Consider the following 22,045-nt stretch of genomic DNA (forward strand, 5'->3'; position numbering starts at 1 on the left):
TAGATCTACGTGTCGGCTTATCGATAAGGCCCATCACGTGTCACCTCCGTGATTATCTGGCCCCAAAACACCGGATGCGGAGATGCGAATGGACAAGTCTCATACTCAGCCATGCCCAGGGATGAAGGACACGATGCTCTCCTGGATGGCCAAAACGGCCCAGATGGAGGGGAATCTCAATCCCTACTTTTAGCGTCTCCCATCGAAGAACCCCACTTGATAGTCCATCCCACTAGATCCAATCCGCCCGCGCCTCCGACTATTACAATCCCACCTAACACACGACCTGACGACCTACGACGACAATCCTCGATGTCGCAGCCTGTCCCGGATGGACAACGTCGTACTCCTCGCACGCCGAACCGTGTTCGATTTGATCTCGACGAGGAATCGGAGGAAGAACACCGTTCGGGTGGCCATTCCCCCAACTCAGATACGCTATGGATAGAAGAAGAAGATTACGAGCACGATAACCAAAATGACCCAGGGCGAAGAAACAGGGGGCAGATGGTTCCTCTATTGACAGATATTGAGGCCCCGAGTGTGACGCTTGCGACTTCTGAGGACTTCTTCCCTGAAGACCATTTGGAGAGCGCTAGACCCAGGAGTGGGATGCGGATGGCGTTTATGAATATGGCAAATAGCATCATTGGCGCCGGTATTATCGGGCAGCCTTATGCGCTCCGACAAGCAGGGATGGTTATGGGCATAGGGCTTCTGGTTGCGCTTACAATTGCCGTGGACTGGACGATTCGTTTGATCGTGGTCAACTCCAAGTTGAGCGGCGCGGACTCTTTCCAGGCAACTATGCAACATTGTTTCGGAAAAAGTGGACTCATCGCCATTTCCCTTGCTCAATGGGCTTTTGCCTTTGGAGGCATGGTTGCTTTCTGTATTATTGTTGGAGATACTATTCCACATGTGTTCAACGCTCTATTCCCTTCCCTTCGAGATATGTCATTCCTCTGGCTTCTTACCGACAGGCGCGCCATAATCGTCCTTTTTGTCCTTGGTATCTCATACCCATTGTCTCTGTATCGGGACATTGCCAAGGTTCGAAGACCTATAAAACGACTAGCCGAACAGAACGCTGATGTATATGTAGTTGGCAAAAGCGTCCACCCTTGCGTTGATAAGCATGATAGTGATTGTGATCACCGTCATCACCCAAGGATTCCGCGTCCCTCCAGAGTCGCGAGGAGATGTAAAGAATCTTGTTCTTGTCAATTCTGGCTTCTTCCAGGCAGTCGGAGTGATATCTTTTGGTATGTATAATAGCACTCAATTCCAGTATCTCAGTTGGAATCTAAAGCTAATCGATTCTGCAGCATTTGTTTGCCGTACGTCATATCGCATCTTTTAGGCCGTCCGAAGCTGACCTTTTCCAAAGACCATAATAGTCTTTTGATCTATGGCTCACTTCAGAAACCGACGATGGATCGTTTTGCCCGTGTTACCCACTATTCAACAGCAGTATCCTTATTCATGTGCCTGGCTATGGGTATTACAGGCTTCCTTACCTTTGGCTCTCAAACTCAAGGAAATGTTCTGAATAACTTTCCATCGGACAATATATTGGTGAATATAGCACGGCTGTATGATTTACAATTCCTGGCCAGCATGGATCATTGAGCTAACTTGATCAGATGTTTTGGCCTCAACATGCTCACCACCTTGCCGCTGGAAGCATTTGTGTGTCGATCAGTTATGACAACCTATTACTACCCTGACGAGCCGTTTCACTTGAACCGGCATTTGATATTTACAACATCCCTGGTCGTAACGTCCATGGCTTTGGCCTTGGTAACCTGCGATCTAGGAGCTGTGTTTGAGCTCATCGGAGCGACAAGTGCCTCTGCCTTGGCCTATATCTTCCCTCCTCTTTGCTACATCAAACTAAGCAATACAAGCCGAAAGGCAAAAATCCCTGCTTATCTGTGCATAGCGTTCGGAATCGCCGTCATGGGAGTTAGTCTTGTCCAGGCCATTGCTAAGATGATGAGCAGTATGTTGACCCTTCTCTCATTGCCTCGTCGTATTGGACTTGCTAACCTGATATGAAATCAATAGATGAGGGCGGCTCCGGTTCTTGCGCTGCTTGAAAGTGCCATACATTTCAAAACTACAAATTCTGCCTTGTATCTTACTACATTTAGACTTGATTTTCATAGACTCGCCGTCCTACTCAAATTCAGTGTATATACCGTTTTCAATGTCGTTTCACCTACATCTTGCGCAGAATCATTATATCAGACATGCATTGTATGGCGACCGTTCAGAAATGAGACCGAAAAATACAGTTAATGGAGTAGGATAACCCATTGGGTTCCTCAATTAGCGCCAGTAGTTTGAACCGATACTCTAGAGACCTCATAGTATAGGTATTGTATGCTCGCCTTTGATTCAACAGAGGACTGTGAATCTTCATTTCTGATAGATCAGTACTAAAACATTGTTTCTAACACAAAGAATACAGCTATCTAATCGCTCACACAACCAATCACTTTGTTTGGGGTGTTTCTTTTTTTCGCCGAGCTTCTGCGTTTGCAGGCTGCCGCTGCAGCAACAGCCCTAGACTTTAGATTCATCCCTCCTCACCCAATTTCTCTTTGTTTTCTGCATCTTTCCAGCTGCAGCTCTTCCCCAGTCTCTTTTGTCCTCATCTCTACCAAACCATCCCTCTACCTGTGGTACCTTCAGGATGAATACCTCCATCACCAGCTCCATACGCGCAATTTAGTTCCATCTGGAGGAATTATTTCCGTATCTCGCAGCGTTTGAGGCTGTCGAAGACGGCTGTCACTGATTTTTTTCCTTTCCCCCCGTCGTTCAATTCAATTCAATTCTCTTTCTTTCTTTCTAATAAGGGCCCAATCTTCCCCTCCTGGAATATTTCTCTCCAGACTTTCTTCGACCTTCATTCACTGCTCTCATCCCCAGACAATTCCCCCACCAGAGCTGGGGACCCCTCAGAAATACTGCTTCTTGACCAGACTCGCCCTGCATCTCTTTGGCTTACGATTGCCGCATCTGCTGGCCAGCAGGAGAGATGGATTCAACGCAGGCCGAGCGGCTCAAAAGGCTGCAGATGGTGAGTTCTCTAATTGCTTTGCTTTCACTCCAATCCTCATCGGCATGGGCTCTCTTATTTCCTAGCAGAAACTGACCTAGATTTCGAATAGGCAGATTTAGGAACGGCTAGACGGGAGCACATCTCAACATCAGATACCAAGAGATTTAGAGAACGTTTGGAGGATATCGAAGCACTTCGGATGACCAATACGGCGGGATCAGAAGCTCATAGATTGGCCAAGAAAAATGAGGGAAAACTTTCTGGTTGGGCAAGTGAGTAGCTGCGCTCAATGACATACAATTGCATCCCATGACTAAATCTCTGGCAGATGTGTACAAGGAATTAGGGGACACCGAAGATCTGGAGGACCTGGACCCGTTACTTCACGGTCAGAGCCATCGTGCGCAACTTAATGCCATAATTCACGAAAGCGGTGGCCAGAGCTATGACTTATCTTCCAAGAGGAGTGGTAATCATTCCAACTCTACCCGAGCAACATTTGGAGGCCGTGGTGGTGGTGTTATAGGGACAAGAGGGCGGGGCTCCAGACAGCCTTCAGTTGTTGGTGGCCACACAAGCGCTACGCCGAGTGCTTCGAGCAGAACATCTAGCCAGGGGGCTGTCTCGAAGTTGGGACATCACATAGTCCAGTTGCCTCCTGCCCGGAGCCGTCCACTTGATCCTGCACTTGATATCAACAGCAGCAACATTTCTCCGAAACAAGGCCAGAGCATGCCGCAAAAGTTCAAAGAAAGTAAGCGAATTACCCAGATGAAATTAGAGAAATATCTAATAGCATGATCACAACCTAGAATTCAAGAAACCAGAGCAGCCCTTTATCAAAACGAGGCGACCTATGTAAGTTTGTCCCTCCTCGTGGGTTTGTTTATCTGACACCAACTTCCAGGAGCATTCCATCAAGTCTCTGCTCCCCTGAAGACTTCCTTGCTGCTGCTCGTAGCGTCAGCAATCGATCGTCTGTTGAAAACTCTCCCAGGGCCAGCAAGACACCTGACGAAAATGCATCCGCGACAAACAAGAAGGCGTCAGAAGATAACGACAAAAAGGAAAAGGTGCCACAAAAGAAGGCCACCGATTCACTTTTGGGTCAGCCTTCCATTTCTTCTGTTCGTTTAGAGGAGCAATCCAGGGCAATTCCTAGTCCAAGACCTTCTGTTAATAGTCCTAGTATTGCTGCAAAGTCTGATGTACCCCATGTATCTGTTTCTGCCCCTGCAGCAAATGCGCGTGTGGCAGATGATCAAGACGGTCTTTCTGAAGTAATGAGCCTAGAGACTCCTTCTGAGAGTGGCTCGGTGGTTGTGAAAACTGCAACTGAAGAGCCACGACTTGAAGATCTTTCTTCAAAGGTACTTCGGTTGTTACCCATGGACATTCCTACCACGAAACAAAATGAGGAGCCCAAAGGCGTTCCTGATGCTGCCGAGGAATTGCTCCTCGATTTCAGCACCACGCCACCTAAGGAAGGAAAGTCGGAGGTGGCAATGCTCATGAGCCCGATCTTTGAGGATCTGAAAGGAATAGACTTCCAGCAAGGCTCTTCGGATGCTCCTAATACCCCATCGTCTTCATCTTTCCCCAGCCCCAGAAGAAGGCTTAGCTTCAAGGAATCCTCTATGATAAAGAAGGAAGAAGATCGAAAGGTTGACGAATCTACCTCTGCCACTTTACCCAAGAACGATGGCCCCGTTGGTGCGTTACAACACGAGATCGCATTGCTCGAAAAACTCATGGAAAGCACGTCTCTCTCGGATCGGTACTTGCAAAATCTGAAGGAATGCAAGCAAGTGCTCGAAAAAGAGCTTGAGAAAGAGCGTCGTATGGCCACGCAAGATTCGGCAAAGTCTTCGGCTCCATCTACAGATAACCAACCCCGAGAAGCCACCCATCAGTCTCATTTGACTGACACGCCTGGGAAGGCCACGAACAACGAGCCTGAGCCAACCAAAACGACAGAGGAACCAAAGGTCGATTCTAAGGAAGCACAGTCGCTCTCTTTGCCAGTTGAAGGTACTCCCTCCGGTCAACGCATCAAGAAATTGGCCTTACCCGAAGATAGCCCTAGCATACGGAGTCTTAGGAATGCTGTTTCAGCAGCACCCTTTGTTCCCACCAGGGCCACAAGTTTCACCAAATACCGTTCTCCAACAAACAGTATTTCAAGCGACTCAACGAGCTTCCAGTCTACAATTGGGCCAACTCATTCTAAGCGAGGCTCAACCAGTAGCCTGCTTGGAGACGGCCTGCTTCCAGGCAGATCAGCTTATTCTACACAAGGCTCGTTCAATATTAGCAAGATTGGAGATGGTTTGCTTCCGGGCAGGCAGACCTATTATGAGCAAAATTCGGAGAGTCCGGAGAGTCGTCTGAGTGTCGGGGACCATCTACTTCCAGGCAGAGGTGGTCGCTCAGTTTCTGGGGTAAACAAGGACACCTTATCATTGTCAAAGCATCATGCAGACGGTATGTCAAACTAGTGAATTCCCTTTTACCATTTACCTTTTTTGACCAAGACTAAAAACAATTGTATAGAGCGACACGAGTCCAAGGTGAAGTTTTCGTTTCCAGATCGATCCACGAAAGTGAAGCCTTCGGTTTTCAACGACACTAGCTCTACGAATTCGCCTACTCAGCCAGGATCTCCTAAGGAGGCTTTACAGCCACTGAATGTCGAGAACATTTCTACGTATCCCGCAGAAAACAAGCCTAAGACTGCAGCCAACGCCGAAAAACCAGGAGTACTAACAACTCAACCCGCCCTCTCCACGGCCCCAGCATTCAAGACTTTGCAAAAGCCTGACGTCGGTACGGGTGCCTTAGGGCAGTCCCTTTTCGCCCCCAAGGCTAATACGATGTCCAAGTCTATCCATGCCCCCAAGGAAATAGAGGAAAACCGTTTCCCTGTAGCGAGATCTACTAGTTCTGTTTTCAAAGGAGGTCTTCAAAGCTCACGGTATGCGGTTTCTGATAATCATAAGCCCCTTTGTTGAAATCCAATGTCTTTTGTTATTGATCGAATGACAACAAAAGGCAATCTAGTCCCTGTGCGCCAACATCTAAAGTACAATGGTTGATGGCAGGCATAATTGCAATTGTGCTACTGTGGATTATCGTATCTTCGGACCATCCTTTTTTAATCATTTGCGCCTGTCTTTTTATTCCTTTCTATCTGAGATGATTTCTTTCAAATTTTTCTGTACGATTTCATTTCCTTCTGCGGTTCGGGTTTGCGCTATGTAATTTCTACTTCCCCATCTCAGTCTCCTTTTCGAATACCGAACGGGGGGTTTTTTTCTTTTCAATTGGCATTGTTTTCTTTTCTGAAATGATTCAAAAAACGAGCAAAAAAAGGAATATGTATTTTACGCATGTCATGTTACTAGGGCTAGAACTCCAGGAGAATTCAGATCCATTCGTCTTCAAAGCGTTTCTACATAAGATATTCCCATCCAAACAAAATGCAGTTTGTCTTCTGATAATTGTTTTTGTTAATTCTCTACTATCTATAATTAGTATAGTGATGGAGTCTTTTATGTCACCGCCGTAACTTTGATGAATAGACAACCCTCAACTTTCACTTCAACAAATGGCCCGAAGAAAAAAAAAAATAAATAAATAAAAGGACTCAAATAGAGTTCAAATCAAAGTATATGGTATCAATAGACCACGACGTGAGAAAATGCCCATTCCAAATGAAAACCTTTCCGTAACATAAGATGATATGTATGTTCTCGAATCAATAGTATACTGCCCTGGTATCATCCACAACAAAGACCGATAAAAGGAATGACACGAGTAGGAAGATACGAGTAAGTATGCAATCAAGGCCAGATACAAATAAAAAGGTCCAGTCGTTAGGTTCTGTTGGTTTCACTCCATTATCTATTCCCTTACCCCTATGAACGCCGTTTCCGCTCAAAGTTCCCTAAAAATGACGATCACCAGACAGCCGTAGGTGATCCAAAGTTCCGCATGGTCGTAAAAATGCTGTTCGTGGTATTAAATATAGAGCATCGAGATTATTTCTGTTGCTGTTGGGGCTGCTGCTGCTGTATAGCAGGGTTTAGACCTCCCTCATTGAATCTCGGCCTTTTCGGGTCGTTAACACCAAAATTGGGGGCAGTCCCGCTGCCACCCGAAGCAGCAGTTGCATTTGTCACGTCATTCAATGGTGGTCGTTTTCCATTGATATTTGGAGGGCCAACTGATGCCCTGTTCGGGGCCGCACCATTCGGTATATTCGGTCGAGTCAATGGACGATAAGACGAAGTTGTTGGTCCTCTAGCCATCGGGCTACCGATTCCACCCCCACCAGGGGCACCAATCTTTCTATGGGTATCTGCGGAAGGGTTGACGAAATCTCGTGCATTGTTTGTAGCCGGAGAGGGGCCATTCAACATTGGTTTAGATATGGGAACACTTTTAGTGTGGTCAACTCCAGCTGTTTTGCGAATAGATGGACTTTCAGCATGAGGGTCAAACTGTGGGGCTGAATTAGGGTTGTCTCGTAGCATATCAACTGCTCGAGCCGAAAAGAATGAGGCAGAAGGCGGGCGTTGGGGGTCAAACGATGGCGTGCCCGGAGCAAGGTTGTTTTGGGCATTTCCGTCATTGACATTGGGACCGAGTTCCCGTTTGATAGGGACTTGGCCACCCCCGCCCGGCGGAGCAACTTCCTGACTAGATCGCGATTGAGCTGGTGGCGCGACTCTCGGATTTTGGAAATTTTGCTGCGGTGTTGGGACTGGAGCAGACTGTCGTTGTGCCATATACTGGTTGTTGGCCGTAGGCGGGTTTGGCCGTCCGTTCATGGCAGGAGCAGCTGGTTGTCTGTTGATAGGCGCCGGAGTCCAAGCTCGTTCAGGCTTGGATGGCGTTACAACTGCTGCGTCAGGCCTTCCAGGAGGGCGGGGCATATTATTCAATGGCATTCGCTGGGCGTTATTAGGGCCATTCATTGGTGTCGGCGGTAGTTGTCTTCTCTGGGTTTCGGGCTCTAGTGTGATTTCATCTGGATTTCCACCTGTGGTATCAACAAAATCGGCTTCGTCAAATAGGTCACCTAATACAGTTAGCCATGCCCGGACCAATGAGCTTGTGATACATACTACCAAACTCGCCATCACCATCAAATGTAGCAGTATCTTCGATATTACTAGTCTTCCTGGTATCCGTTGGGCGAGGAGGAAGATCATCATCCTCGGGAATTGGTTTTGGTTTTGGTGGGATCGCTTCTTTCTTAACTGGAGCAAAGTCGGGATGGCGATGAAGATCGTCGACGTCCCATCTGGCCTGGTAAAGTTCAGCTTAAAATTGAGATGATAATATCAAGATACCATACCGGGGTAGCTTTCACTTTGGTCACCTTAGAAACATAATCTTTGTCGTAGATACAGTTACCCAACACGTTACCGAAGTTCCTTAAGGCACGTTTGAGGGCATCGGTGGTTCCTTCTTTCTTAGCTTTCTCAAAAGCAGCAGCTTTTCCCTTGCAGTTTTCGATATGGCCGTATCCGATGTCCTAAATCCAAGGCATTAGCATCCAACTATGGTAGAACATTATAACCGCAGCTAAATACCCACCTCGTGAAAAGTCCCATCCTTTAATGCAACTCTCACTATCACAGATAGTCCCAAGCTTATCTTGCCGGTATTCTGGCTCTCTTCGACCTATCCCACCATCAGCTTTATACTTCACGCGAAGTCTTCCACGCCATAAACATACAAAATCAATCTGGATATTTTGAATCGAGCTCGACCAGCCATTAAATCCAAAAACCTCATTGGCAAGATTAATGCATTTGTCCGCGGACAGATAATGCACTCTCTGTCCAGCAGCACCAGGTCTAGAGGAGATGTATTCGGGGCCTAATTTCTTATCGAGACGTGCTTGAAGTGTAGCGATTTCCTGCGCCGTGTATTCGCTCATTCGACGTTGGGGTTCTTCAAACGGGTTACCAGTCGTGGAACCCGTGGAATTCGGCATCATGATGCTAGCTGGACCACCGCGATGTTGGTCGCCAACACTGGGTGGGACGCGATTAGCTTCGTCGTAGGTCTTGGGGGTGATTTTGGTGGGTGTTATCAACTCACGCTGGCATTATATGTGATGCAAAACCTGAAAAGTCGAAGAGATCATCGAAATGTGAAAACGGTCGACTTTGGGGTATTGGTGGTCAGCTTCGGCTGCAATGGTGCTGATCGGACGTGTACGACGCGTGACGGATGCTGACGCGGGCATATCGCGATATCACGTGATGCTATTCTACTGCATTACGGAGCATTCATGCTAGACATATGCCATCGATGATATTTTTCGCATATGATTTCCATAATATTCTGTGCATATAATATTTTGAGAAAGTTTCTCATACCGGGTTTTCGAAATACCGTGTAAACTAGCAACTATACAGTCAAACACTTTATTCAAGCAAATTACTTGGAGGAATGGTTGGAACTCATGGGAGTAGTCAATTGTGCTTCAATTATCTCAATTTTCTTGTCATTATTCTATCATCTTCTAAACGCCATCATCATCCTTTGGAAACATTCATCATCACCTGGCATGTCGGGTATCTCCAACTGTGACCAGACTCACTGAATCACAAGACTCGCACTGGGAGTGAGGCCAAGGTCCTTTAGCGATTCGCCAAAGAATTCCGAGTTGAAGACCTTCCTAGGAAAGGTTTGAAGAAAGCTTTGAACTTCGATACCATCCTCCTGCTTCAGAGCCGCGGCAACCTCGAACAATGTTGTAGTAACAGGAAGTGTTTTCATAACGTTGCCCTTGGACGTCTGGAACCTTAGGCGAGACTCTGTGTAGGCAGAAGCGGGTTTTGAAGCGACAGGACCAGAGGCTGGAGCCGGGGCAGATGCAGATTGGGCTGGAAGAGCCACACCAGCTCGCTGGGCCCTCTCCCGTTCGGCCTTGAGTCGCCGCTCTTCCTTGTCCGCCTCAATCTTAGCCTTGATGCGTTTCTTTGCCTCAATCTCATCCTGCTTTTCCTGCTTCTTCTTGGCTGCCTCCTTCATCTGCTGCTTTCGTTGCAGCTCCTCCTTCGCATCTTGGGACTCCTTGGTACTCTTCCTGCGAATTTCCTGTAAAATATGTGTGAGAATTGTTCGGTAAACTTCGAAAGGATATACCGTACCTCATTCCTCTTCTTGTCGACCTTATCTTGCTCGGACTGCACCGCTCTCTTGGCTGCCAGCTTCTGTCTCAGATCCTCAAGCTTCTGTTTCTTTTCTTCCTCGGTCAAAGGTGCAAGCTCTTCTGTAGACTCGGCGAAATCGACGTGCTGGGACTTTGAAGCGTGGAATTCGGCCTGAGCCGTGCTTCGAAACTTCTTGCCGCACTCATTGCAAACCAGACTGCGGGGCTCTTCACCCGGTTGAAGTGCTGGGCCTTCCTCTTCGTTGGTTGCGGCAGCCTTGATCTCCTCGAGCGACTTGTCTTGGTTTTGTTCGAGCCATTCCAGAGCTCCTTGGACTGTGTGATTGTTTCAGCTTGCAAGATAACAGCCTGTCAAGCGGATAACAGTTGAAAACTTACGACCACCGCTTTTAGTCACTGCCAGTTGTGCTCTCTCCTGGTCAAAGCCCATTTCAATGAGCTGGTCTAAATCGGAAGCCATGGTTGTGTTGTGTTGGAAGATGATAGGTTGAAGGATGCGATCGTTGGTGGGGAGGAGAGTTGTCAAGCTCAAGGTGGGGTAAGAGAGTACGAAGCCGGTGCTTCGTCACTAGGAAAGTGAGGCTAGATGTGTATGAAAGGGTTGGGATTTATTCAAGTGGGAAAGAAGAAAAAGTGAAGATGATTGTTGATGGAACAAAGCAATCAGTTGGGTGTGAGCTTCCAGGTGACGTATCGGTAGGCGGCGAGTGACGGGAAGGCCCGCACCACTTTTTGTATGCATTTACATGCCCTGTCTCGCTCCAATCCATATATTACTCTGAATTCATTGTTGACAATGCCAATACAGTCAATTATTTCTACTTTAATTTCAAGCGAGCAAAACAGTTTTGAGACTCTTTTTCTTTTTAGTATTCCAGGTTGAAATTATCCTTGCACCCATGTGCTTGTCATTTTGACTGGCTATTTGATCTGAGGCGGCAGACTGAGCCTTGAGGACACAAAATGAGATCGTTCAGGCATTGAAGTCTAAGACAATACCGGATCTTAACGTATCTGCAAGGAGTTTTCTGTCGGAAATACCTCTTTCTAAAACAATCTGAATCTTGGGGATCATTTGTTTCACCTTCGACCTCTAGTCATGACTAGGACCGATGCGAACCACGAACCATTTGTATTTTCGTTTCATGGCGAAATGGCGAAGTCTTAAAGATGAGGATTCATTTAATCACTCGTGTAACACAGCTCTTGCATTGTCGAAGCGGTTTGCAATATGTTGAGTAATTCTGTTCCCTGTACGCCGTGCGACTTTGTATATAGTAATGGAATATGAACCGGGTTTGTTGGCCAGCAAGTCATGTCAGAATCAGTCTGTAATCACCATTAATATCCTCGCTTGGAATAATGGATAAATTCCTGGACAGTAGGCAGCATCTTCATCTGCCAACGCCGTAAAATCACATGTTTAGAGACCGTCCGTGAAAGGTCAGGCCCAACTTTTTGGGTCGCAAGGAAGTCCCGAGGATGCGAATCCGTGGATCCGGAGTGAGGTGGTGCTGGGCTCCACAGCCCAAGGGGATAGATAATGACAGACACCACGAGAATGAGGGTATTGCACACAGACGATGCCCGTCGATGACTGTTTGAAGATGGTTTGAGGAGCGAAAGCGCATACTATTAAACCGACCGGCGCAGCGTCGAATGACATCACCTGACTGGCGCGCTGAGTCAGCGACACGGGCCAACCAGCAGCCGCGACGCAGCGCAAACTAAGTTAGCCCGAGTGACGATTCCCCGTCGGAAGAATAATCGCTAATCATAATAAGACACTACGACGGCGACAACTAACAGACTAGACCAACTGCTCTTATCCCTTGGCCTCGGCGCTAGAATATCTCATCTCCCTTTCTGGATCTTTAACTCTCCTCCCACATCCCCACAGAGCATTCTTTATTCTCCCCCGTTCTTACTAGAGCGTTGTCTTCCGTCATCTCTACTCCTTTGCGCGCTCCGATCGTTCGTACCTGCATCTCGCTGTGTGCCGTGTCCACCATGTCCGTTGTGCTCAACCCGCCCGAGCTGGACTTCAAGCGTGGGTCTCCCCCGTCTCCAAAGTTGCCTACGCTGGTCACTCTTTTCGGGAACTGACAAAGGATATACAGGGCCTTTCGACCGCGAAGTTTGCCAGGTCTTGCACCTGAACAACCAGAACCAGGAGGCCATTGTCTTCAAGGTGCGTTGGGCCACCCATCCCCCTGGTCTGACAAGGACTCGGGAAGCCAGGAAGACCATCGCATACTGACTATGATTTGTGCGCTAGGTCAAAACCACCGCTCCTAAACAGTGCGTATTCCGTTATCCCTTTTCGAGTTCGAATTCCAAAAAAAAAATCCGTGAATGAACACCAACTAAGCCTAACCCTAGTTACTGCGTTCGACCCAACTCCGGAAGAATAGAGCCTGGCAAGCATGTGGATGTCCAAGGTTGGTACACTCGGCACCTGATGTCCGGATGGCATGGATTGATAATTTTGAACAGTGTTGCTGCAGGCTATGAAGGATGTACCTGCCGATGATGCCAAGTGCAAGGACAAGTTCCTGGTTCAGACTGTCGCAGTCACCCGCGATATGGAGTTCGCAAATGTCACCTCAATTGTACGTTGAAACTCTTTCTAGTATAGCATTTGGACTGTCGCTGACAAATCTATAGTTCGAGAAGGCATCCAAATCCTCAATCCAAGAGCGCAAGATCCGTGTGAACTGGTTGGCCGCAGGGGCTGAAGAAGGCGCTGAGACCAATGGCGTTGTATGTGGAACTATTCCCGGATTTTTACATCATGCATGCAACTGACTGTCATATAGGATGCTCATGAAGACGAACCTCCTGCGTATACCTCTCCCAGTACCTTCGAAACCCCCGCAGTTGGTCTCTCCAAGAAAGCCGCCGAGGACACGTCACCTATCCCACCGCCAGACTTCAGCGAGAAACAAAGGCGGGAAACTTTGACCCCACAGTCAAATGAGGCTTCGACGTTCGCCAGTACACCCAGCGATGATCTCAAGGCGCAGCTCTCTGAAGCCAACTCCCAGATCCAGAAACTGCAAGAGAAACTTGCCGAGGGCTTGAGACAGAGGAAGACCGGCGGCGACACCGCTAAGGTGCCCACTCCTCCATTGGCGCAGCAGCAACATACTCAGTCCTCCGAGTCTGGTGTGCCAGTCCAGGTTGTCGCTGGGTTGTGCCTGCTAAGTTTCTTGATCGCCTACTTTTTCTTCTAGGTCTTACTTCCTCTCTTGTCCCTTCCGTTCTTCCCTTTTTTTTCTTTATTTTATTACCTTCTATTACAGACCAACTGTATTCCTTTCTGAAGTGCACTGTTTCTTTTAATTCCTTTTGTCAGCATCAGCATTCTATTTCTCATTAAACCCCTTTTCTGTTTGATTCCAATTATCACCACCACCGGCATTGACTTGTGCCCTGGCTACCTTGGTCTTTTTTCTTTGCTTTTTAGTGTTATGAACGACCCAAAACGGAAACAGCGAGTCTTATTTCAGTTGCGCATGCGAGGGATGACCATGTAGATTTCTTAAGGGAACATCTATGTTTCGAAATGTCTTCGCTGCGTATCATGTGAATTGCGCTTTCTGCTCTCCGAATCCACGTCGGACGATCTGTCCTATGACTTCCCTTTCGTCAATTACCCCAGATTTTGTTATTATTGAATCGTTGCTATCCTGAAAGCGAGTGTCTCTATTAGACGAATGCATGTGCCAGTCAGACAGTACCAAGTCAACCCATCATGACTTCATCTCCAATGTATATTTTCGCTGACCCATGCCAAAACGTTCAAAATTAACAAGCTTCTTAATAGTAGTCTTACAGTAAAAGTACTGAGTAGTAGTAGTAGCAATTCAAGAAATATAATGGAACCAGAACATATTCATCGTACAAGTACAATACAAAATGATGGAAATCATCCCAAGAAAAGCAACAGAAGCACATCATCTCTAAACAGATTTCATAACATGTTCAACATGACTGGTCAGAACTCAATTCTGAAGTTCACTCTCCTTCCATCCATCTCCTGCTTCGTCCGGACCAGCCGATGCGGCCGAGATAGTCTCACCACTCCGTCCGCTATTCTTGTCTGTCTTTGCGCTGCCACCAACGATACGACCACCCTGGGCCCTCTTGACACGGCACCACATACCCACATTCTTATCCATAATGAACGTCCAGATAACCCAGGTCCAGCTGCGGTGGCAAGGAAGCGGCTCGTAGAACTCGCTCGCAATCTGGTGCAGCGTGTACAGCTTAGTCCAGGGGATAGCGGGGAAATCGTGGTGCTCGTTATGCAAACCGACATTGTACGTGAGAATGTTGAGAGGGCCATAGTACGAGTAAGTTTCCGGGGGCGGAAGAGAGTCGAGAGGGTGAGGCTGTTTCTTGCCGTCCTTTTCCATCTTCTTCAATTCCTCGATCGACTCGGTGCCTCCTGCTTCGACCTTGGAGAAGAAGTAGTGCTCTGCGATGAAATGGCCAGCGCACGGGTGCAGGGAGCCAGCGAGGAAGGAGCTCATGATGAAGTAAAAGAAGGGTTGGAGGGAGCCGCCGCAGAATTTGGTCAAGGCGAAGTCGAAGGAGAGTTGGGTGATTAGGTTGATCAGGTGGATGGAGGTGAAGGGCGGGCTGTAGACGAACATGGGACGGAGGGCGTAGAAAAGGATCTGGAAAGTGCAGAAGAAGGCCTTGCCGAGGAGGGAGTCGAGGAAGAAAGCTTCGACGGCGGTGGGGAGGTCGGTATCGAGGCCTGTTACGCCCAGGGACTTGTGATGGGTAAGGTGGTAGGGCTGTTTAGAGAGTAGTTAGTAAATGGTTTTATTCTTTCTTTTCCCCCATCTTCGCTGGTGAACGACGTACTCTGAATGCAGCACTATACGGGATTCCAATGGGTAGATTGGCGACGATAGCCAGCAATCGATTCGCCATTGGCGATCGGAAGGCCAAGTTGTGGGAGATCTCATGGATGGCGAGGAAGAGGTTCTGGTTCGACGTCGCCCCAATCAGGTAGGCCGTTGCAAGGAAACGCCATGACAGGATGGAGGTATCACGGAGAAGGTACGCGCAGCAGATCTGGAGAGAGACGACACCGAGAACCACATATTTGGTTATAGGTTCAGGTCCGCAGAGCTTGGTTACCTGGTTCACGGAAGAAGTGTGTTAGTAACAGGGGAACGATACTTGGTTCGGAGACGGGAAATATTTACCTCTGGGTGTGCCTTGATGATAGCTTGTCTTCTCGAGCGATGAGGTTCCTCCGTGTATGTCCAAAAGAATTGGTCATCGACTAATGATTTCTCTGGAGGTGAGATCCTGGTCGATGGCTTCTCACCGTCTGTTGATGGCGATGCTTGATTCTTGGTGGAAACTCGGAGGTGAGGCGCGGAGTCCGCTGTTTCGACAACAGAGGACGGCATGATGGAAGGGGATGGTGGAGTAGGATAGACCAAGCTAAATCCTAAGCCATGGATCAGGAGGAAGAGGAAGAAGAAGAAGAAAAAAAGAGAAAAGAGAAATGCAAAACGCAATGGCAAGCCGTGTCGATCTGCGGTATCATGTGCAGAAATCTGGACTCTTTCTTATTAACGAATTAATATGAGCGGACGGAGACCCGGAGCGGACTCGTTCCACGTGGGGCTACACAGCGGCACAAATGGCCCGATAAACAGGATACAGTGGGAGTTTATGCTGGTTTAATGGTTTTTTAATTGTATATTCATGCTATGGAGTATGGAAGAGTCCATCCAAAAGGAAGAATATCGATTCGTGTCTTTTTTTTTCTTGAGTCTTGTAGTTCGTGAATTTTTTATATCGTAATCGCTCAAAGATCGAATGCCCTTGGGATATCCACACAAAACAACCATCCTAGTAGTCGTCGCCACGACTGATGACCTCCTTGACATTGGGTCGAAGAACAACGGTCTGTGTATATGGTTAGTCAAGTCTTAAAAGAGCAACGCACAAGATGCTTACATGTTCATATTGGGCAGTGTACGAGCCCTTGATATCGCAAAGAGGCGGGTAATCTTGAACGATTCCTGATGATACCAGGTTGTTCAACTATACGAATGTTAGTCGGTTCGATACTTTCCAATGCTGTAGACTACAGTATATCCAACTTACCCCGAGGAGGTACTTGTCCTGGCCCAAGCGGTCAAGATAACGACGGCAGAAGGGGAGAGTGCCAAAGTTCTTGTTGATCACATTCAACAGGTTCTTGGCCGAGGAAAGGCGCAGAGGCACAGGGTTTGCGTTAGGGACCAGGGCGTAGTGGGAAGTTTCCATCTGCTCGTATGTTAGCACATTCAGACTCCAACATCAAAATGCTCGACCTGAGGCCAAGTTTCTCAGACATACATCGTCTCTCACGTAGCCCTTTCCGGTACTACCGAAGGTTTCAATAGCAAAAACCTCACCCTCCTCCATCTTGGTCTGGTCACCACCCTTCACGATGGGCACACTCTTGCCACCGTGGATAACGTGTTGGTCAATGTTGTGACCGTTCAGGTTTCGAATGCATTTCACCGGGTGCATAGTCCCGTTGAGTTCCACTTCATAACTTTCCATAGTCTCTTGGATGGCGGCACCAATATCGCTCATGCGGACGTCAATTCCCGCTTCCTACATCTGGTCAGTTACACGCTTGAATGGAAACTGAGCAACTGGCTGAAGCATACGCGAATACCGGTGTTGGTAGCATCCTTGACGGCCGCCAATAGGGGGTCGTAGACCGGGTCAAAAGCCACAGTAAATGCACTGTCGACAATGCGACCGTTCAAGTGAGCACCGAAATCGACCTTCATAACGTCGCCCTGCTGCAAAACCATCTTGTTGCCGGCATTCGGGGTGTAGTGAGCCGCGCAGTGGTTAATGCTCAAACCACAAGGGAAACCCATGCCACCCTTGATGTTGTCGCCCTCCTCAAGACCCGAGTGGCCGGTGAGGGCGCGAACTGAGTCTTCAATGCCCTCCGCGATTTCTGTCAAGGTCTGTCCCGGCTTAATGTTCTTCTGCGCATACTGGCGGACCTGACGGTGAACCTCGGCTCCTTGACGGTACTCCTGCAAGAAATCGTTGTTCATACGGTCGAGATACCGCTTCTCCTCGTTGGTTGTGCGGTATGAATTCTCGTTCTTGTATTCGACGATTTCACCCTCGGGGTACTGGTTGTTGGGGAATAGGTTGGACACCGGAACTCGCGGAGGCGAGCTTTGGACCTTGGCAGGTCCCTTCTTCTTCTTCTTGGGCTTGCGCTTCTTCTTCTTCTTTGCGTCTGAAAATAGTCACCACTATGTCAGTGCGGGGTTCCTTCACCAAATCCATCAGACGCTCGATGCGCACCTCCAGTCGCTCCGGCTTCCGGGCCATTTCCATCTTCCTTGTCATCGTCAGAGTCATCTTCCGCCTCTCCGGGAGCTGCCTGATCAGCCGTAGGGGCGTCCGCTTTCGCGTCGCCGCTCTGGCCGTTCACTGAAAAACCAAATCGGTATCTTATCAGTCAAATGCGGGCAAAAACCAACGTGGAACGTGCGACTTACGGTTAAGCTTCTCCAGATTCTCGCTAGCCTGGGCAGCCATGATGGAAAACTAAGAATTCCGCAGGCTGAGTGCGGGAAAAAAAGGCGTTGCTGATGGGGGAGAATCGAAGAATAGAAGAAAAGAGGGGGAAAGTGAAGCCGTTGAAGGGCTCCGTCGGGGAAAGTTCTGTGCCAAGACTCGATGCAAGGTGTGATCTTAGAGGCGATATATGTTCGATGGCGATTTAACGCACGCATTGTTTAAATGCATTTTATTTGAAGAGAGGAAATAGCATAAGATAAAGTATTTCTATATTCCAAATGAACTATATCTCGATAGAAGGGCGTTGTGCTATAAATAAATTTATCGATAGTATGCACGCCACAGCATAACGACTATGGGCTATACCAGATTGAACAATAATACACCCAATTTGACCAAAATAATATCAATATACCCCTCTAGCCATGTCAAATACCATAGAAACTACTATACTCAGACTAATTTCCACACCGTAGGACAGAAAGGTACAGTAGATCATCGGCATCGGGAACGCCTTCATCAGTTCATGTTCATCTCGATGACGCACCTCCGATGGCGCTGGCCGATTCCGCTTTCTTAAAGATGAAATCTCCCGCTATCAATCAATCAACCAACTCTGCTGATCCCCAGCTCTCTCTTTCTTCACTCCTTCAACACTCTCTCTTCAGTTAATATTCTATATATCTCTTTTGTACATAAATGTGAGCCCGAGTGGCACATACAAGGCATGCCGTCTCCTCGCGTGAGGACCTGCGCCTCGTTCCTGGTCAATCATTATCATCGCCCCTCGCCCACCAGCAAAATCCTCCCACCTGGGTCTGCGGCATCATTCTCAGCTACTGCTACGGCTTTCTATGCGTCAAGTCGAGAACCGACCTACTATGAGATTCTGGATGTGCCGATAACGGCGTCCACAGCGGAGATCAAGAAGTGTGCATCCCCTCAGCTATGCCTCTAGGCCCCATCACACCCCTCATCAAGTGCCTAACGAGCTACTTGAATTGCCCCCGCACAAGCTAAACACACGCACAAACCTCATCCACTCCTCAAGTCAACCAGCTAACCCATGTATTACTAGGCAATTCTACTCCCTCTCCCTCAAACACCACCCAGACCGCAACCGTGACGATCCAACCGCCTCCTCCCGCTTCGCCCGCATCTCCTCCGCCTACAATGTTCTCAGCCAGAGTACCAAACGCGCCACCTACGACCGTGATCATGGTATCTTCGCACAATACTCTTCCTCAACCCACAGCACCGCAAACCCAGGCCAACACCCCATGGGTAGCCACAGCAGCTACAGCGCCAACCTGCACAGCAAGAATGCCTCGTATGCAGGCTCCAGACCCGCAAGCGGACTGAGTCAGAGACGTGGTCCATTCCGTGGTCCCCCGCCTAGCTTCTACGCTCACGGTGGTTATGGGAATAACGCCCATCGCAGGAGCCCTGGTGGCCATGCGTCTGCGTCTTCGTTCGGTGCTGCTGGCGGTGCTAAGGAAGAAGACCCTCTGTCTTTCATTGATCGGAATACTCTTCACCACTTCAATGCCCGTGGGCATTACCGAACTCAGGCGGCTGAGGACGCCCGGCGTGAAGAGCGGCGGTCTAGGGCAATGGCTGGTATCAATGAGAAATATATCGGTAACACTGGAGACTTTGCGCTGCGGTTTATCCTTGTATTTGGGACCCTCATTGGTGCCGGTGTCGTGACAGGGCTCTTCTGGCAGGGTGAAAAAAAGAGCAAAGAAAAAGGAAACCGACGCAGATAGAATTAGGTATGTCGGGTATATCGGTCGTTTGTGGACCATTTCCTTGGCTGTCATTTCGTGGTTCGTATATATGGCTGTTACGCATTCTTAGATTATTTTGTTTGGCGCATGGGTGATTTCTATTATTCAAAATAATTAAAATATAGACTGGTTCTATTCGATCATTTATTAGTGCACCTAATTAACTAGGAAAGGCACCCATCATCTATTCAAACAAAGGGAATTTAGATTGGTAGAATTGATATACAAGAGACATCGTTGAGGGCTACGATACATGCATTATTTCAGTCGACCTTCAAATAACACCAGCTCGTCCCGCCTGGTATACGCGCGAACGAGCTCTAGTGACACGAAAAATCGGGGGAATTGATCTAAGCCTCGAAGGTGAAGCTAGCGCCAACCTTGTGGGCGGCCTGGTTCAGGTTCTGGGTATCAAAGGAAGCACCGAGGCCGAGGGTGACACCAGGGCGGAGCAGGACGTTGTAAGCCAGAGCGGCGATACCACGGTCGTTGATCTTGGCCTAAAGGGAGAGAAAGAAACAAGGTCAATTTATGGGTTGGATTCCGCATGCGAGGGAATACACGTACCTTGGCGAAGGAAGAGGGGTCGAGTCTGTACTTGCTGGCAACCTCAAGGCCGACGGAGTTGCCGGTCTTGGAGTCCCAGGCGGCCTTGGCACCGGCCTCAACCTGCTGGTTGACGCGGTGGTAGTAGCTGGCGGAGAAGACGGTCAAGTTGTTGCCAGCGGTGATGGCAGCGGTGTACTGGGGAACGCTGAAGCCGACGGCGGCAGCGTACTTGGTGATGGCGGCCTTCTGGACGTCGTAGCCACCCTCAGCACCGACGAGGAAACCCTCGTGGCCGAGGACAGCGTCGAAGTTGGCGGAGGGACCGTTGAGGAGGTCAAAGAAGGCACGGGCGTGCAGGTTGGGCTGCTTGAAGTAGAGGTTGAGCTTGGCACCCTTGGACTGCTTGGAAGGCTGGTACTGGGTCATGATCTCAGCCTTGAGGCCCTTGGCGATGTTGTTGTCAAGCTCGAGCTTGGTGTCGAGAGCGTTGGCAGTGGTCCAAGCCTGGGTAAGAGTGAGACCTGAGTAGGGGTTGCATATTAGCGTGGTTGTATGATCGGTGATCCTGGACATGACATGGAATTTGATAGACCTGGACAGGACGTGGCGGCTTGATATAAAGCACATAGGCCGCGACCCGTTCAGGCTATTGGGTTTGGGATCGGGTGGTTTTCGCATTATGGGGCGTTTACCAGTAGGCTTGTCAACATATTTGGCCTCGAGCTATATTCAAAACAAGTCGATTAGCAATTGTCCATTGAGAGCTCGCGATGGCACATCGAATCTGGGAAAACCTACAGAGCCAGCAATAGGACCCTCGTGGGCATTCTTGCCCTTCACGTTGAAGGTGACGCCATTGGGGGCCTTGGACTTAACCTCAAGGCTGGCTGTAGCAAATTGGTTAGCTTAATCGCGCACAAACACATCATCGCGAAAAAAATTATCAACAAGGGAGCAAAATTTACCAGCGCTGGTGTGGTAGAAGTCCTTGTTCAGGAGCTATTGTACGGAATATTAGCCATTGTGAACCTCTCATAGCAAGCTGCCCGTGTTTTTCCCTCGGTGAAGCTTTTTTTTTCAAAACAAGGAATGGTTAATGCGTACATCGTTGGTCGCCTTAGCGATGTCGGAGAAAGCAGCGGGGGCAGACATTGTGAATTATTAAAAGAGAAATACAGAGACGAGAAACGTCGATATAGTCGTGGGAGGGAAGAGTAGGTGGTAGGACCAAGGGGGAGAATGATGATGATGGGGGGGGAGAAGGAAGAGAGGTGAAAGGGTCGACGGAACGTTGAGGTCCACGGGAAAAGACACCCGCTCTGATTGGCCGGTGCCCAGGTCCCGGTAAAAGCCGCCAAGTCCCGTGATAAGGTAGTGATGCCTCGGGCCCGTCATTTTCCGGCAGATGACAACAACAGACTGCATCCACGCTTATGTTTACATCCATTCCTGCAACCCCGCCAACGTCATATCAATGGAAAGCACGAATATCATCAGATTCATAGCTCTGTCTATCTAGCCCTTATGAGATATCCAAGCCATGGGTACTGTATTACCTATATACCAATAGAGCATTATAGCGCTTGAAGAGATCCATGGTTCCCGGTCTCACCAGGGTTTCAAGAAATCAACGCAAGACCACCGCCCATATAGGAATCTTTCTGAAAATGAGAAATTATGGAACATCATGACGCCACAAGCCAATCCTTTTAAGACTTTTTTTGCCGGCCAAAAAATCAGGAAAAAGAGAAAAAAGAGACATGGAGTACAAGAGCCAAAAGATGAAAGTAGACGCCAGATGGTCGCGATAGATCATCGTACGCGTCTATAACCGGAAGCCAATTGTGACGCCTCAGTACC

The 22,045-nt window shown here is 48.5% G+C and overlaps 8 protein-coding genes across 8 annotated transcripts; 4 read left to right on the forward strand and 4 right to left on the reverse strand.

Moving 5' to 3' along the window:
* Positions 1–91: 91 nt before the first annotated feature.
* On the forward strand, positions 92–2,319 carry ASPWEDRAFT_34654 (putative amino acid transporter). The gene is made up of 6 exons (XM_040834054.1): positions 92–1,053; positions 1,106–1,265; positions 1,329–1,340; positions 1,391–1,595; positions 1,647–2,005; positions 2,071–2,319. Exons 1-6 carry the CDS (start codon positions 112–114, stop codon positions 2,100–2,102), a joined length of 1,710 nt encoding a protein of 569 aa, XP_040694836.1. The 5' UTR covers positions 92–111; the 3' UTR covers positions 2,103–2,319.
* A 312-nt stretch (positions 2,320–2,631) lies between these two features.
* Positions 2,632–6,515, forward strand: ASPWEDRAFT_178925 (uncharacterized protein). The gene is made up of 6 exons (XM_040831777.1): positions 2,632–3,091; positions 3,183–3,345; positions 3,402–3,827; positions 3,886–3,931; positions 3,981–5,557; positions 5,627–6,515. The coding sequence occupies exons 1-6, from the start codon at positions 3,050–3,052 to the stop codon at positions 6,082–6,084; spliced, it is 2,712 nt and encodes a 903-aa protein (XP_040694837.1). The 5' UTR covers positions 2,632–3,049; the 3' UTR covers positions 6,085–6,515.
* Positions 6,516–7,113: 598 nt separating this feature from the next.
* ASPWEDRAFT_100755 (RAD52 DNA repair protein RADC) lies at positions 7,114–9,080 on the reverse strand (the record flags this gene model as incomplete). Its single annotated transcript, XM_040827327.1, has 5 exons — positions 7,114–8,156; positions 8,203–8,386; positions 8,436–8,615; positions 8,678–8,764; positions 8,820–9,080. 5 exons carry the CDS (start codon positions 9,078–9,080, stop codon positions 7,114–7,116), a joined length of 1,755 nt encoding a protein of 584 aa, XP_040694838.1.
* A 463-nt stretch (positions 9,081–9,543) lies between these two features.
* ASPWEDRAFT_34659 (uncharacterized protein) lies at positions 9,544–10,807 on the reverse strand. Its single transcript, XM_040834056.1, has 3 exons — positions 10,647–10,807; positions 10,246–10,583; positions 9,544–10,192 (listed from the first exon to the last, which is right to left on the reverse strand). The coding sequence occupies exons 1-3, from the start codon at positions 10,726–10,728 to the stop codon at positions 9,689–9,691; spliced, it is 924 nt and encodes a 307-aa protein (XP_040694839.1). The 5' UTR covers positions 10,729–10,807; the 3' UTR covers positions 9,544–9,688.
* A 1,471-nt stretch (positions 10,808–12,278) lies between these two features.
* Positions 12,279–13,504, forward strand: ASPWEDRAFT_98998 (putative integral ER membrane protein Scs2; the record flags this gene model as incomplete). The annotated part of the gene is made up of 7 exons (XM_040839633.1): positions 12,279–12,318; positions 12,389–12,459; positions 12,547–12,569; positions 12,651–12,709; positions 12,765–12,880; positions 12,936–13,031; positions 13,088–13,504. The coding sequence occupies 7 exons, from the start codon at positions 12,279–12,281 to the stop codon at positions 13,502–13,504; spliced, it is 822 nt and encodes a 273-aa protein (XP_040694840.1).
* A 771-nt stretch (positions 13,505–14,275) lies between these two features.
* Positions 14,276–18,097, reverse strand: ASPWEDRAFT_56351 (uncharacterized protein; the record flags this gene model as incomplete). The annotated part of the gene is made up of 9 exons (XM_040838284.1): positions 17,825–18,097; positions 17,628–17,756; positions 16,964–17,559; positions 16,644–16,907; positions 16,410–16,571; positions 16,260–16,346; positions 15,494–15,610; positions 15,147–15,425; positions 14,276–15,076 (listed from the first exon to the last, which is right to left on the reverse strand). The coding sequence occupies exons 1-9, from the start codon at positions 17,862–17,864 to the stop codon at positions 14,276–14,278; spliced, it is 2,475 nt and encodes an 824-aa protein (XP_040694841.1). The 5' UTR covers positions 17,865–18,097.
* Positions 18,098–18,573: 476 nt separating this feature from the next.
* Positions 18,574–19,615, forward strand: ASPWEDRAFT_167198 (DnaJ domain protein; the record flags this gene model as incomplete). The annotated part of the gene is made up of 2 exons (XM_040830121.1): positions 18,574–18,776; positions 18,925–19,615. 2 exons carry the CDS (start codon positions 18,574–18,576, stop codon positions 19,613–19,615), a joined length of 894 nt encoding a protein of 297 aa, XP_040694842.1.
* A 262-nt stretch (positions 19,616–19,877) lies between these two features.
* On the reverse strand, positions 19,878–21,410 carry ASPWEDRAFT_34664 (porin). The gene is made up of 6 exons (XM_040834057.1): positions 21,290–21,410; positions 21,151–21,184; positions 20,984–21,072; positions 20,878–20,908; positions 20,204–20,706; positions 19,878–20,136 (listed from the first exon to the last, which is right to left on the reverse strand). Exons 1-6 carry the CDS (start codon positions 21,335–21,337, stop codon positions 19,987–19,989), a joined length of 855 nt encoding a protein of 284 aa, XP_040694843.1. The 5' UTR covers positions 21,338–21,410; the 3' UTR covers positions 19,878–19,986.
* Positions 21,411–22,045: the final 635 nt, after the last annotated feature.

The sequence above is a fragment of the Aspergillus wentii genome (genome assembly GCF_001890725.1).
Source record: "Aspergillus wentii DTO 134E9 unplaced genomic scaffold ASPWEscaffold_1, whole genome shotgun sequence".
Taxonomy (NCBI): Eukaryota; Fungi; Ascomycota; class Eurotiomycetes; order Eurotiales; family Aspergillaceae; genus Aspergillus; species Aspergillus wentii.